This window comes from Panthera tigris, chromosome B1, assembly GCF_018350195.1.
Source record: "Panthera tigris isolate Pti1 chromosome B1, P.tigris_Pti1_mat1.1, whole genome shotgun sequence".
Taxonomy (NCBI): Eukaryota; Metazoa; Chordata; class Mammalia; order Carnivora; family Felidae; genus Panthera; species Panthera tigris.
This window is the reverse complement of record NC_056663.1, coordinates 126,942,564-126,957,451: the sequence shown is the minus strand read 5'-3', so window position 1 is coordinate 126,957,451 and position 14,888 is coordinate 126,942,564. Positions and strand designations below refer to the sequence as shown.

The 14,888-nt window shown below is 37.6% G+C and overlaps 1 protein-coding gene across 2 annotated transcripts in view; it reads left to right on the top strand.

The window, feature by feature from the left end:
• The window catches only part of GRID2 (glutamate ionotropic receptor delta type subunit 2), a 1,443,376-nt gene that overhangs the window by 1,069,035 nt on the left and 359,453 nt on the right, over positions 1 to 14,888 (top strand). For both annotated transcript variants that reach the window (XM_042984179.1, XM_042984178.1), the window contains one exon: positions 119 to 220. In XM_042984179.1, coding sequence (XP_042840113.1) covers positions 119 to 220 — 102 coding nt within the window. The remainder of the gene's footprint in view (positions 1 to 118; positions 221 to 14,888) is intronic.

The following is a 14,888-nucleotide window of genomic DNA, read 5'->3' as shown; positions in this document are numbered from 1 at the left end:
AGGACCCTTCCTGTACCAGTTATTCTGAGAGACATCACACGATTTTCTGAAAGATCTTTGCCAAGGTGATTGGATTGTTCTTCAGTGAGGAAAGTGACCAAGCTATTTCATCTTTCAGCTTGGGTGCTGGAATCCTGTCACAGGGCTGAACGGGTCACTGACTGACAAGAAACTGGAGAATAACATGCGTGGAGTGGTTCTCCGTGTGGTGACTGTTCTGGTAAGTCTTATCGGAGCCTTGTGGTTTTGGCTTCTGGAAGTTACTGTATGCTTTGTTTTTCTATGTTTTATTAAGTCGTGCCATCATCTTAAAAGAGCATTTAACAAATCCTGACTATGCTTTCTAAGATATTTCAACAATCATATTTTCCAACCTTCAATTTATATGGATCAGAGTCAGATTTTTGCAGGCTTTACTTTTAATTACAGTGCTTTCGTCAGTAACTGTCTCAGACACTTTAGGCCCAATTTCCATCCTTCTGCGGTTTCCTACACATGGTAAAGTAAAGGTCTCCCTCAGGCATTCTCTCACTGTAAGCATGCACAAATGAGGGGAATCATGCCAAACTAGGGTAGAGTTGACCAAATGCAGTAATTTAGTAATACTAAAACATTGGCAGAATACAGTGCTTTTCCAGGAAGAACCTACTTCAAAGAAAGATCATCCAGTTGTTTAATAAATATTTATTGAGAATCAACTGTTTTTAAGCTCAGTGCTGATTACTGGGGACATTGATGAATGAAGAAATAGATGTGATTCTGTCTTTATGAAGCTTACCAACTATTGATTTTGTGAGTGTTACATGTAAATTCTGTGAACTATACATATAAAATAATTATTACAATTACATTCACTCAGAAAATCAAATGATAACTATTATCATTATTCTGTATATTATTTTCTCTTCTAATATACATAAAAAATTACATGTTGGTAGAAATATTTTAACCAGCAATATACTCAAATGGATACTGTGTAAATAGCCATACAGCAGGAAGATATGAATTTTCCCTTGCTATTTCTATGTGTTTAGGTTTATGCTACTTTATAGTAAATTTCAAAATGTCCGTAGTTGTGAACTTTTTCTTCAGAAAAGCCTACTTGTTTTTAAACTTGAAAAAAAATTTTTTTTCTGTAGGCTAAATTATAGAATTAGTAGATGGAAGAAACACAGTCTTTTTGACAAATTGATGCCAACTGAGTATCAAAGTTTATAACAGCAATGGCTGCCCCTTATAAATTGTTTAATAACAGTTAAGTAGACTCCACATAATTTCATTATTTAAAAAAAGACCTGTGATATTCTCTATAAGACTACATTCAAATGAGTAGTCTATCCCCCTTTTTGGTACCTATAATTTATTCCTAGTTATTGTTTTGATAAGATGTTTGCTTCTTCACCAAATAATTATGAATACTTGACCACTTGAAGGTAATGGTGCTTCTGTATGTGCCCAAGGCTGTGTTATGCATATGCATTGATGTGCTAATACTAAAAAAAAAAAAAAGACATTTAAAGTGCAGTGAACTATTAATAGTCCTCTCTAGTTATTAACATGAAATCTCAGGAGACAACTTCAATAAAAAACAATACACATGCTTTGTTTTTGTCTTTGAGATTCATATTTCTAAAGCAAGCTAGCTTCATTTAGTCACTAAGCAAATATTAATTTAATACTTTACTATACAAAAGACTAGGTAATGGATATAAAATGAATAATACATATACCTATGTAATAGGTATATATATTCACCTTATAGGTATATTTATACCTCAAGATATACATAGAATCTTGTTGGGAGATGCATATACAAAATAATACAACCAAGAATTATTAAGTACTTTCTATATGCCAGGTACTTTATGAAGTTTTTTGTCTGTATTATTTTATTGAGTCTTCACAGTATTTCAAAGAAATAGATAATTTTCTGATTCCAAGGATGAGGAAGAGGAAACTGGGACATACAGGAGTTGGTTGGAAAAAAATGTGGAGGATATACTGATAGTAAGTAGCAGAGATAGTTAGGATTCAACTCCAAGAAGTCTGACTGACTCTAGACCTCTTAATTTCTTCCCTCTTAACATTATACTGTACCCTTGTCTACTCTTCCTGTGATATGTGTGAGAATTGAGGTATCTATAGGATTTTACTTCACTTGAGAGTTAAAAATCCATAACTCTGAGTAAGATGACAGTGAGTTTAATAGGAAACCTTCATATGGCCAATTATTTTAAATTCATTTCCAGGCTGAACAAAATGATTGCGATTTTGTGCATGAAATGGTATTACTCCTTTACACAGTGGTAATGCGTGCATGTCCCAGTCTCACCTTCATGACTAGTAATGGTCACTGTTACCTGTAAGATTAGCCCTGCACAGATCCCAAACATGGTTAGTGAGTGGAAATATGGAAACAGTGTTTCCCCAGGTCCTCTGTGAGGAAATGTGGATTTATCAGTTACATAAAAGGTCCTTGCACTTGTTACTCTCCCAGAATATGCAGCCATTGTACTTAATAGTTTGGTAGGCTTACTGTTTCTTCCCATAATTCCTGTTTGAGTGGAAACCAGCCATGACTTTCTTATTTATTTCCTACAAACACTCTTCCAGTCCCGCTCTTACTTACATGGCCTCACAGGTTTCTACCACCAACACTAAGAATCACTGTCCCCTCAACCCACCCAGCAACTCCAAAATTTTGACTAAATCCCGAAACTTAGATTTGTTTTTTAATAAACTTGATTTGACCATATAAATGCCACTTTCTTGTATTCCATGTACTTGTTTTCAATGCTCTCAACAAGGGAGAAGGAGGAGGAAGGATTCCTGTGTAAAGCTTTTGAGGGGAGGTCTTTCAGGTTTTATTGCATCCTAACGGCAATCTGATCCCAGTTTGACACACACTTCCTTTAGTGCTGAGGATATTTCTGCTATAATGACACACAGGTTAATAAAATTGATTTTCTTTACCTAAATTTTGAAGCCCCCATTCTTATCACTATTAATGATAGTTCATGGACTTAAAAGGAATAATCTGATAACTTATTTTTTATTTATTTACTTATTTTCAAGTTATTTAACATACAGTGTAGCCTTGACTTCAGGAGTAGAATCCAGTGATTCATCACCCACATACATACACCACCAAGTGCTCATCCCGACAAGTGCCCTCCTCAATGCCCATCACCCATTTCCCCACCTACATCAACCCTCAGTTTGTTCTCTGTATTTAAGAGTCTCTTGTGATTTGCTCTGATATTTATTTTAAATGAAATAATTCAGCACAATACCATGTATGATCCCATTAGAAAATAAATGGTACATACAAATGGTTAATTGGAAAGAGTCAAATAAAGAGATTATTAACAAGGATGCAAATAGGGTTGAGAAAAACAAGGGAAGATGGCAGCTTAGGAGGACGCTGGGCTCACCGCGCATCCTGCTGATCACTTAGATTCCACCTACACCAGCCTAACTAACCCAGAAAACCACCAGAAACTAGCAGAATGGAGTCTCCAGAGCCAAGCGCAGATGAGAGGCCCTCGGAAGAGGGTAGGAAGGGCGGAGAGGCGGTGCACGCTCCACAGACTGGCCGAAGGGAGCCGGGGCTGAGGGGCGGCCCGCCAGCCAAGCAGAGCCCCGAGTCTGGCTTGCAAAAGCGGAGGGGCTGGACAGAGTGTGTTCCGACAGCAAGCGGGACTTGCTTAGCATCTGGGAGTTCATAAGTTAACAGCTCTGCTTGGAAAGCAGGAAGGCTGGAGGACAAAGGGAGGGAGACTTGCTGAGCCCTGGGACGACAGAGCTCAGTTTGGCGGGGAACAAAGGCGCTCGCCAGCTCCATCTCCCTCGCCCATCCCCCAGCCAAAATCCCAAAGGGAACCAGTTCCTGCCAGGGAACTTGCTTGCTCCGCGCAAACACCCAACTTGGTGCTTCTGTGGAGCCACCCCTCCAGCAGCGGGTCTGACTCCCTACCGCTGCCACAGGGCCCCTCCTGAAGTGGATCACCTAAGGAGAAGCGAGCTAAGCCTGCCCCTCCTGCCCCCTGCACCTTGCCTACCCACCCCAGCTAATATGCCAGATCCCCAGCTCCCCAAGCCTGCCAGTGTGCAAGTAGCCCAGACGGGCCACACCACTCCACAGTGAATCCTGCCCCTAGGAGAGGGGAAGAGAAGGCACACACCAGTCTGACTGTGGCCCCAGCGGTGGGCTGGGGGCAGACATCAGGTCTGACTGCGGCCCCGCCCACCAACGCAAGTTATACACCACAGCACAGGGGAAGTAAGCTGCAGGTCCACACCACTCCAGGGACTATCCAAAATGACCAAACGGAAGAATTCCCCTCAGAAGAATCTCCAGGAAATAAAAACAGCTAATGAACTGATCAAAAAGTATTTAAACAATATAACAGAAAGTGAATTTAGAATAATAGTCATAAAATTAATCGCTGGGCTTGAAAACAGTATAGAGGACAGCAGAGAATCTCTTGCTACAGACATCAAGGGACTCAGGAACAGCCAGGAGGAGCTGAAAAACGCTTTAAACGAAATGCAAAACAAAATGGAAACAACGACGGCTGGGATTGAAGAGGCAGAGGAGAGAATAGGTGAACTAGAGGATAAAGTTATGGAAAAAGAGGAAGCTGAGAAAAAGAGAGATAAAAAAATCCAGGAGTATGAGGGGAAAATTAGAGAATTAAGTGATGCACTAAAGAGAAATAATCTACACATAATTGGTATCCCAGAGGAGGAAGAGAGAGGGAAAGGTGCTGAAGGTGTACTTGAAGAAATAATAGCTGAGAACTTCCCTGACCTGGGGAAGGAAAAAGGCATTGAAATCCAAGAGGCACAGAGAACTCCCTTCAGACGTAACTTGAATTGATCTGCACGACATATCATAGTGAAACTGGCAAAATACAAGGATAAAGAGAAAAATCTGAAAGCAGCAAAGGATAAACGTGCCCTAACTTATAAAGGGAGACCTATAAGACTCATGACTGATCTCTCTTTTGAAACTTGGCAGGCCAGAAAGGATTGGCATGATATCTTCAATGTATTAAACAGAAAAAATATGCAGCCAAGAATCCTTTATCCAGCAAGTCTGTCATTTAGAATAGAAGGAGAGATAAAGGCCTTCCCAAACAAACAAAAACTGAAGGAATTCGTCACCACTAAACCAGCCCTACAAGAGATCCTAAGGGCGATCCTGTGAGACAAAGTACCAGAGACATCACTACAAGCATAAAACATACAGACATCACAGTGACTCTAAACCCATATCTTTCTATAATAACACTGAATGTAAATGGACTAAATGCGCCAACCAAAAGACATAGGGTATCAGAATAGATAAAAAAAACAAGACCCATCTATTTGCTGTCTACAAGAGACTCATTTTAGATCTGAGGACACCTTTAGATTAAGAGTGAGGGGATGGAGCACTATTTATCATGCTACTGGAAGCCAAAAGAAAGCTGGAGTAGCCACACTTATATCAGACAAACTAGACTTTAAATTAAAGGCTGTAACAAGAGATGAAGAAGGGCATTATATAATAATCACAGGGTCTATCCATCAGGAAGAGCTAACAATTATAAATGTCTGTGCGCCGAATACAGGGCCCCCAAATATATAAAACAATTACTTACAAACATAAGCAACCTTATTGATAAGAATGTGGTTGAAGGGGACTTTAACACTCCACTTACAGAAATGGATAGATCATCTAGACACATGGTCAATAAAGAAACAAGGGTCCTGAATGACACATTGGATCAGATGGACTTGACAGATATATTTAGAACTCTGCATCCCAAAGCAACAGAATATACTTTCTTCTCGAGTGCACATGGAACATTCTCCAAGACAGATCATATACTGGGTCACAAAACAGCCCTTCATAAGTTTACAAGAATTGAAATTATACCATGCATACTTTCAGACCACAATGCCATGAAGCTTGAAATCAACCACAGGAAAAAGTCTGGAAAACTTCCAAAAGCATGGAGGTTAAAGAACACCCTACTAACGAATGAGTGGGTCAACCAGGCAATTAGAGAAGAAATTAAAAAATATATGGAAACAAACGAAAATGAAAATACAACAATCCAAACGCTTTGGGATGCAGCAAAGGCAGTCCTGAGAGGAAAATACATTGCAATCCAGGCCTATCTCAAGAAACAAGAAAAATCCCAAATACAAAATCTAACAGCACACCTAAAGGAAATAGAAGCAGAACAGCAAAGGCAGCCTAAACCCAGCAGAAGAAGAGAAATAATAAAGATCAGAGCAGAAATAAACAATATAGAATCTAAATAAACTGTAGAGCAGATGAACGAAACCAAGAGTTGGTTTTTTGAAAAAATAAACAAAATTGACAAACCTCTAGCCAGGCTTCTCAAAAAGAAAAGGGAGATGACCCAAATAGATAAAATCATGAATGAAAATGGAATGATTACAACCAATCCCTCAGAGATACAAACAATTATCAGGGAATACTATGAAAAATTATATGCCAACAAATTAGACAACCTGGAAGAAATGGACAAATCCTAAACACCCACACTCTTCCAAGACTCAATCAGGAGGAAATAGAAAGCTTGAACAGACCCATAACCAGTGAAGAAATTGAATCGGTTATCAAAAATCTCCCAACAAATAAGAGTCCAGGACCAGATGGCTTCCCAGGGGAGTTCTACCAGACGTTTAAAGCAGAGATAATACCTATCCTTCTCAAGCTATTCCAAGAAATAGAAAGGGAAGGAAAACTTCCAGACTGATTCTATGAAGCCAGTATTACTTTGATTCCTACACCAGACAGAGACCCAGTAAAAAAAGAGAACTACAGGCCAATATCCCTGATGAATATGGATGCAAAAATTCTCAATAAGATATTAGCAAATCGAATTCAACAGCATATAAAAAGAATTATTCACCATGATCAAGTGGGATTCATTCCTGGGATGCAGGGCTGGTTCAACATTCGCAAATCAATCAACGTGATATCACATTAATAAAAGAAAAGATAAGAACCATATGATCCTGTCAATCGATGCAGAAAAGGCCTTTGACAAAATCCAGCAACCTTTCTTAATAAAAACCCTCGAGAAAGTCGGGATAGAAGGAACATACTTAAAGATCATAAAAGCCATTTATGAGAAGCCCACAGCTAACATCATCCTCAATGGGGAAAAACTGAGAGCTTTTTCCCTGAGATCAGGAACACGACAGGGATGCCCACTCTCAACGCTGTTGTTTAACATAGTGTTGGAAGTTCTAGCATCAGCAATCAGACAACAACAGGAGATCAAAGGCATCAAAATTGGCAAAGATGAAGTCAAGCTTTCGCTTTTTGCAGATGACATGATATTATACATGGAAAATCCGATAGACTCCACCAAAAGTCTGCTAGAACTGATACATGAATTCAGCAAAGTTGCAGTATACAAAATCAATGTACAGAAATCAGTTGCATTCTTATACACTAACAATGAAGCAACAGAAAGACAAAGAAACTGATCCCATTCACAATTGAACCAAGAAGCATAAAATACCTAGGAATAAATCTAACCAAAGATGTAAAAGATCTGTATGCTGAAAACTATAGAAAGCTTATGAAGGAAATTGAAGAAGATATAAAGAAATGGAAAGACATTCCATGTTCATGGATTGGAAGAATAAATATTGTCAAAATGTCAATCCTACCCAAAGCTATCTACACATGCAATGCAATCCCAATCAAAATTGCACTAGCATTCTTCTCGAAACTAGAACAAGCAATCCTAAAATTCATATGGAACCACAAAAGGCCCCGAATAGCCAAAGTAATTTTGAAGAAGAAGACCAAAGCAGGAGGCATCACAATCCCAGATTTAGCCTCTACTGCAAAGCTGTCATCATTAAGACAGCATGGTATTGGCACAAAAACAGACACATAGACCAATGGAATAGAATAGAAACCCCAGAACTAGACCCACAAACGTATGGCCAACTAATCTTTGACAAAGCAGGAAAGAACATCCAATGGAAAAAAGACAGTCTCTTTAACAAATGGTGCTGGGAGAACTGGACAGCAACATGCAGAAGGTTGAAACTAGACCACTTTCTCACACCATTCACAAAAATAAACTCAAAATGGATAAAGGACCTGAATGTGAGACAGGAAACCATCAAAACCCTAGAGGAGAAAGCAGGAAAAGACCTCTCTGACCTCAGCCGTAGCAATCTCTTACTCGACATATCCCCAAAGGCAAGGGAATTAAAAGCAAAAATGAACTACTGGGACCTCATGAAGATAAAAAGCTTCTGCACAGCAAAGGAAACAACCAACAAAACTAAAAGGCAACCAACGGAATGGGAAAAGATATTTGCAAATGACATATCAGACAAAGGGCTAGTATCCAAAATCTATAAAGAGCTCACCAAACTCCACACCCGAAAAACAAATAACCCAGTGAAGAAATGGGCAGAAAACATGCATAGACACTTCTCTAAAGAAGACATCCGGATGGCCAACAGGCACATGAAAAGATGTTCAACCTCGCTCCTCATCAGGGAAATACAAATCAAAACCACACTCAGATATCACCTCACGCCAGTCAGAGTGGCCAAAATGAACAGATCAGGAGACTATAGATGTTGGAGAGGATGTGGAGAAACGGGAACCCTCTTGCACTGTTGGTGGGAATGCAAACTGGTGCAGCCACTCTGGAAAACAGTGTGGAGGTTCCTCAGAAAATTAAAAATAGACCTACCCTATGACCCAGTAATAGCACTGCTAGGAATTTACCCAAGGGATACAGGAGTACTGATGCATAGGGGCACTTGTACCCCAATGTTTATAGCAGCACTCTCAACAATAGCCAAATTGTGGAAAGAGCCTAAATGTCCATCAACTGATGAATGGATAAAGAAAGTGTGGTTTATATACACAATGGAGTACTACGTGACAATTAGAAAGAACGAAATATGGCCCTTTGTAGCAACGTGGATGGAACTGGAGAGTGTGATGCTAAGTGAAATAAGCCATACAGAGAAATACAGATACCATATGTTTTCACTCTTATGTGGATCCTGAGAACTTAACAGAAACCCATGGGGGAGGGGAAGGAAAAAAAAAAAAAAGAGGTTAGAGTGGGAGAGAGCCAAAGCATAAGAGACTGTTAAAAACTGAGAACAAACTGAGGGTTGATGGGGGGTGGGAGGGAGGGCAGGGTGGGTGATGGGTATTGAGGAGGGCACCTTTTGGGATGAGCACTGGGTGTTGTATGGAAACCAATTTGACAATAAATTTCATATATTGGAAAAAAAAAAAAAGGATGCAAATAGGGTTAAAGGAATCAATAAGAGTGTTGAAGCACCAGGACCTAGATGCACAGCAAGTCTTGCTTGACTGCCCTGATGGGGCATGAGGAGGAAGTAATACTAACAGATTTAGCAATAGCTAGAACTATGGGAGAGAACTTCCACATGGCAAGAGAATGGAGAAAGTCACGGCCAAACCACAATCAGGCAGTGAGGAAGTGAGAAGAGAGGTTACCCCAATTTCACTCCTCCTGTGTTTCCATCCCTTCATTGTTTTCAGTTGAAAATCTAACCAGCGTCAGAGGGCAAGAGAGCCTAAGTAAGGAAGACCACGAAGGTCAGAGTGCCAGGACACAAAGCAGGGCAGTGAAAGACATAGTGGATCCAGAGGGGAAATAGGGACAACCAACATCAGCGTCTACTATTTGAAAGGATCTGTTAAAAACTTTAATGTGTCATTTAGTCCTTATCAAAACCCTACAAAAGATGTAGTAATGACATTAGAAGGATGAAAATAGGGCACAAAAATGTTCACTGAATTTCCATGACCATATAGCTAACAAGAGCTACCGATGAGTTTCAAGCCCAGAGATCTGAGTTCCAGAGGCCATGACCTTAGCCTCTTTTGTACTCTGCCTTAAGAATCAGAACGAAGTCATGTTAGGTTTAAATTAAATATAACTCTTGACACGTGAGGGTTCCAAATGTTATGGGATTGATAACTTCGGAGACTATTTCTAAATAGCGTCACATATGGATACCTATAATCAGCCATCACCAAAGCTACATAAATGTCTTAGAAATGGAGGAAAAGATAGAATGAGAATAAATTCAGACCCTACAAGCTAAGTCCTTTTCTAAACTTTTTGTTTTTATATTTGGCCCACTAATCTCGACTTTTTATCAAGTGGACCAAGTGTATTACTACAAGGCACTTACTAAGATTTGTTTTTACCTTTTAACTTTCAAAATAGTCCAACTGTGGATAACCATAAATGAGCAATTATTTCATTCAATTTTTTTTCATAGCAATTCACAAATTGTTGTTGGAAACATCAGAGTTGTAAATATCATTCTAATACTTACAAAAATACAATGGAAAGAATTTGGCAACAAGTGAAAAGAAAGGCTTGAGAAGCTGTGCATTTCAAGATACCTGAAAAACATAAACTGGCATTTAGAAGGAGTTCACTGATTAATACTTATTTTCAATAAGTATTTGGTTTTGCTTAAAACAGACACATGGCTGTGAAACAGCCATGGCTAATGAAACATGAATTCACTCAGAAATTCATTTGAGAAATACTTATTGAGTGCCTTATTCTAGGTGCTTGGGGTACATACAAAACAGACAAACATACTGACTTTTGGGAGTTCTATTCTATCAGGCATCTTCTAAAGCTCTCAGAATTTTTTTTTTTTTAATGCAATACCATTGTCCTACATTAAATATGCAATATAATATTCCTTTGCCATTACCGTAGAAATAATTTTAAAACTTTGTATAAATACATGATTGGAAATTGATGGTAAAGCTGTGGTGGTGATTTCTCTGTATTTTATACATTCAAAACCATACAATTTTTAACATTCTAGTATCTGTGAAATCAGGGTGCATCTTTCAATTAATGGTTCCTTGCAATTATATTTGACAGCATATTTTATCTTTATTTGTGGTAGGAAAAACAACTGTGCATTTTATAACTGAAAACATTTTAGATTAAATAATATAGAGAGGGTATTTTTATAAAATTAATTAAGTTAATGGATATTCCTGGAAAGTTGAATTCAACAAAACTGGGCAAGAAGCCATCATAAAGAGAGAGACTATTTTAAAAAATTCTTCCAAAAGAAAAGAAATAGCATTAGTAAATGAAGCCAATTTTTTTAAAAAAAGGGAATAATAGCAATTAAAAAATTACTATCCAAACTAAAACTACCATTAGAGTCATAGCTCTAAAAGTAGGAAATAGAATACACAAAAGCAGCTCATCTTAAACCAATACCACATAAAGCAAAGTCCAAACTATGTGTTGAGAGATGGTAAGTTTCCCCAAGCAAATCACCATAAGAGGGGTATGGCAGGCAGCCACCAACTGAGTAATCGTTTTAAGAGTAATTTCCTTTTCATAAAATGTTTACCTATTATTAGTCTCACTTCTTGGATTTTTTTTTTCACCAGGCCTTATTTCCCACTGAAAATTTACATGTTGTCCGAGATCAGAGGAAGGTAAAACAAACTATAAACCATTAGCCTTGACTCAAGTATTTACTGAGCTTACATTGTAAGCTAAACATTGTGCTAAATTCCAGAGAGGCAAAGATAAGTAAGATACAGTCTCTACTTTCCAGGAACTCTAAATAAACCATTTTATCAAAATTATTAAGTTTTCTATCAGAAAGTAGAACCTGTATGTGAAGGACTCAGAATTAAATACATTTTTGGAGAGACTGAAAAAGAATAATAAAGTTGAGAGAAATATACAGAGAGAAATAGAAAAGGACAGATGTCACACTATTTTTATGATCTAATTTCAGCAATGACATCTAGTAATGACCTCATGGCTTTATAGGACATTTTAATTCCTTATTTTGTTGTGTTCTTTCATTCAGAAATCTTTGTAACTCTTTTTTTCTTGTAGTAATTTCATTAATTTTATATTCTCCCTTTAACTATAAGTAACAATAAGACACAAAGTTCGTTTCACTTAAAATGCCTGGTATATAAAAGTAGATCAAGAACTATTTGTTGAATGAACAAATCAAAATATTCAGATAGACTGAAGGTGTGTGTGTGGTGAGGCTGAGGGGCAGGGACTGGAGAGAGAGGAAAGGACACAAAGGAAAGGAAACAAATTAAAAAAACTATATGTAATTACAAAAAATAAGAACAGGTGTGCACACAAAACTATTCCTTTGAATAGGCAAGACTATAATTAGGTGGTCTTAAGATTCCTCATTCTTTGATTTCCATTCACTAGGTCCAAATTTCTAAGAGAGATGGCAAAGGACAGCCTAAAGTGACAGGTATTCTTTTTTCAGCGTGGGATTTCATCTGGAATATTTTTCCCTTTATTACACCTTGGTGAACCAATCACACAATTTTGATGGAATGGTGGAGAGACCCCTTTGTTTTATTTACACCCTGAACAAGTCACTAAGCCTCCTGGTTTTCACTGTTCCTTCTGAAGAACATCTTGTTTTCTCATACTTCCCAGAGCTCCAAACACCATGGCTAGGTCCATCAATCCTTAGCAGTCAAAGCCTAAATGGATGAAAAAGCACAGCATTCAATTTTTGTAGATTTCTAACCCATTTACTCCTTCTCCCAGAATTTCCTCCCTCTGATCATCTTAGTGAGGGAGGCAGGAGTAGATACCTGCTACCTCTCTGCCTCCTCAGATAATCATGTCCTAGTGTTCCCATTGTGTCTCCTTAGCTTTTCCAACCATTTACTGATATACTAAGCCAGCATTATTGTATTGATTCAGCATCCTCTCTATGACAGGCATTATGTTAGGTGCTAGGGATGCAGAAGTAACAAAATAGCATGGTTACTGCTGTCATAGAACATGACATTTACTGGGAAATATTGGCAACACCCAAATAAAGACACTAATGAATGGGACAAAGGAACTGCTTCTTTGACAGAGAGCTACCTAAGGTGTAGCTCTCAAAATGTGAAGGATCTTTATGTATATCCTAAATGTCTCACAGAAAATCTTTGAGGGTGGAAGATGAAGAGAAAACAAGGGCGACAAGGTGGTTTGCACATAAATAAAACTCATGTTATATTATTGGACTATTAAAGTCCCAAATCAATAGGAATAAAATCATATAATCTATACACTATTTGACCAACTATTTACCCAGAAACTCTATAATTTTGATCTGAACTTAAAATTTTACAGGTAGACACAGTATTAAATACAAAGAACTTAAATAATTATTTTCAGAAATCAAAAAATTCAAAGCTATTAAGTCTTTTGACAGAGTTGACACTAGGAAATAAGTTAACCCACTTACAGTGTTTGCAAATAACTATATGCTTTTAAGGTAAAGAAGTAGAAATGTTTAACTCAAAACATCAAGAATCATTTGTATCAGAAATAGCAAGGTCATATGTGATGAGAAGTTACAAATAATCTTGAATCATTTAATATTCTCTTGGTCTTAGGAGCAGTCATTGTTAGCCCTTTCTCCCCACAATATTTTCACTTACAAGTGCACTGATACTTCATAATTCATTGTCCCACAGTCTGCAGAAAGTATAGAATTAGACAAAATCAGGATAATGGACAAAGAGAAAAAGAGCATGGTATTTTAAGGAAAGGACAATCCAAATAGAAGGAAAAACCTACCTCTTTTTTTTTTTTTTTTCTCTTGGACTGTGCCTTTTCAGAAATTTATTTAACATTCTTATATTAAATTCAAATAAATAAATCTAGGGTTTTTAAAATGTATTTTTTAATGTTTATTATTTATTTTGAGAGAGAGAGGGAAAGAGAGAGAGTATGCACAGGAGTGGAGGAAAGGCAGAGAGGGAGAGAGAGAGAATCCCAAGCAGGCCCAGCACTGTCAGCACAGAGCCCAACATGGGGCTTGATGTCACAAGCCACGAGATCATGACCCGAGCCAAAATCAAGAGTTGGACAGTGAATCGACTGAGCCACCCAGGAGCCCCTAGATTTGTTTTTTTGGGTTTTTTGTTGTTGTTGTTGTTGTTGTTAATGTTAAGGGATATTGTGACCAATGTGTAGCAAACATATTCTCAATTTGTACAATATACAAGAAAGTATGAAGTTTAGAAATAATAATTTATGTATGTCAGTATAAGATCAAGGAGTGCACTTATTTTCTTCTGGATGCACATTTTAACAAAAGAGTAAATAACATGTGATTACTTTTCTTACTGGAAGTACTTCAGCCTATTTCATTGCCTTTTTTCCACCTAGTCATCTCTCCTCAAACACTCATACAAAGCATTTAGCATTTACTAAAAAGAGTTCTGACCTTACCAGTCAAAAGATGTCAGTTCAAGTTCGTGCTTTCAATTAATGGATTATTGAATTTATGGAAACCAAGGAGCTATTTTCAACCTCCATTTTTCTGTCTGTAAAAAGGGAATAATGAAACTGGCCTTTAATGAGATCAAATAGGTTTTTATGAGTAAATAGGTTAAATTATGTGAAAGAAGTTAGCAATGTACAGTGTTTTTAAATATAAGATGTATTGTGTCTGCAGTAGAACAACGACGTGTAAATTAACTGAAGAAAAGAAGAAGTGTGAATGAGTGATCACAAAAGCATAATTAATCATTGTCATCAATCTTTAGATTTTTGTGGGAAATTATTTAAAAGACCCTAAGGTGGAAAAAGACACATAAATTGCAGAATCGTGACTTTTAGGCCCAGTTACTGTTACCTTAATTTGAAAACCTGCTAATGAGAGCCACCACAACTCTCCTCCTAGTGAAGTTTGTACTTTGTAGAGGAAAAATGGGCAGTAGCAACAAAAAATACCTGGAAAAAAAAAAAAAAGCCCCAGATTATAAACTGTAAACATTTCTAGAAGTCTGTGTATCT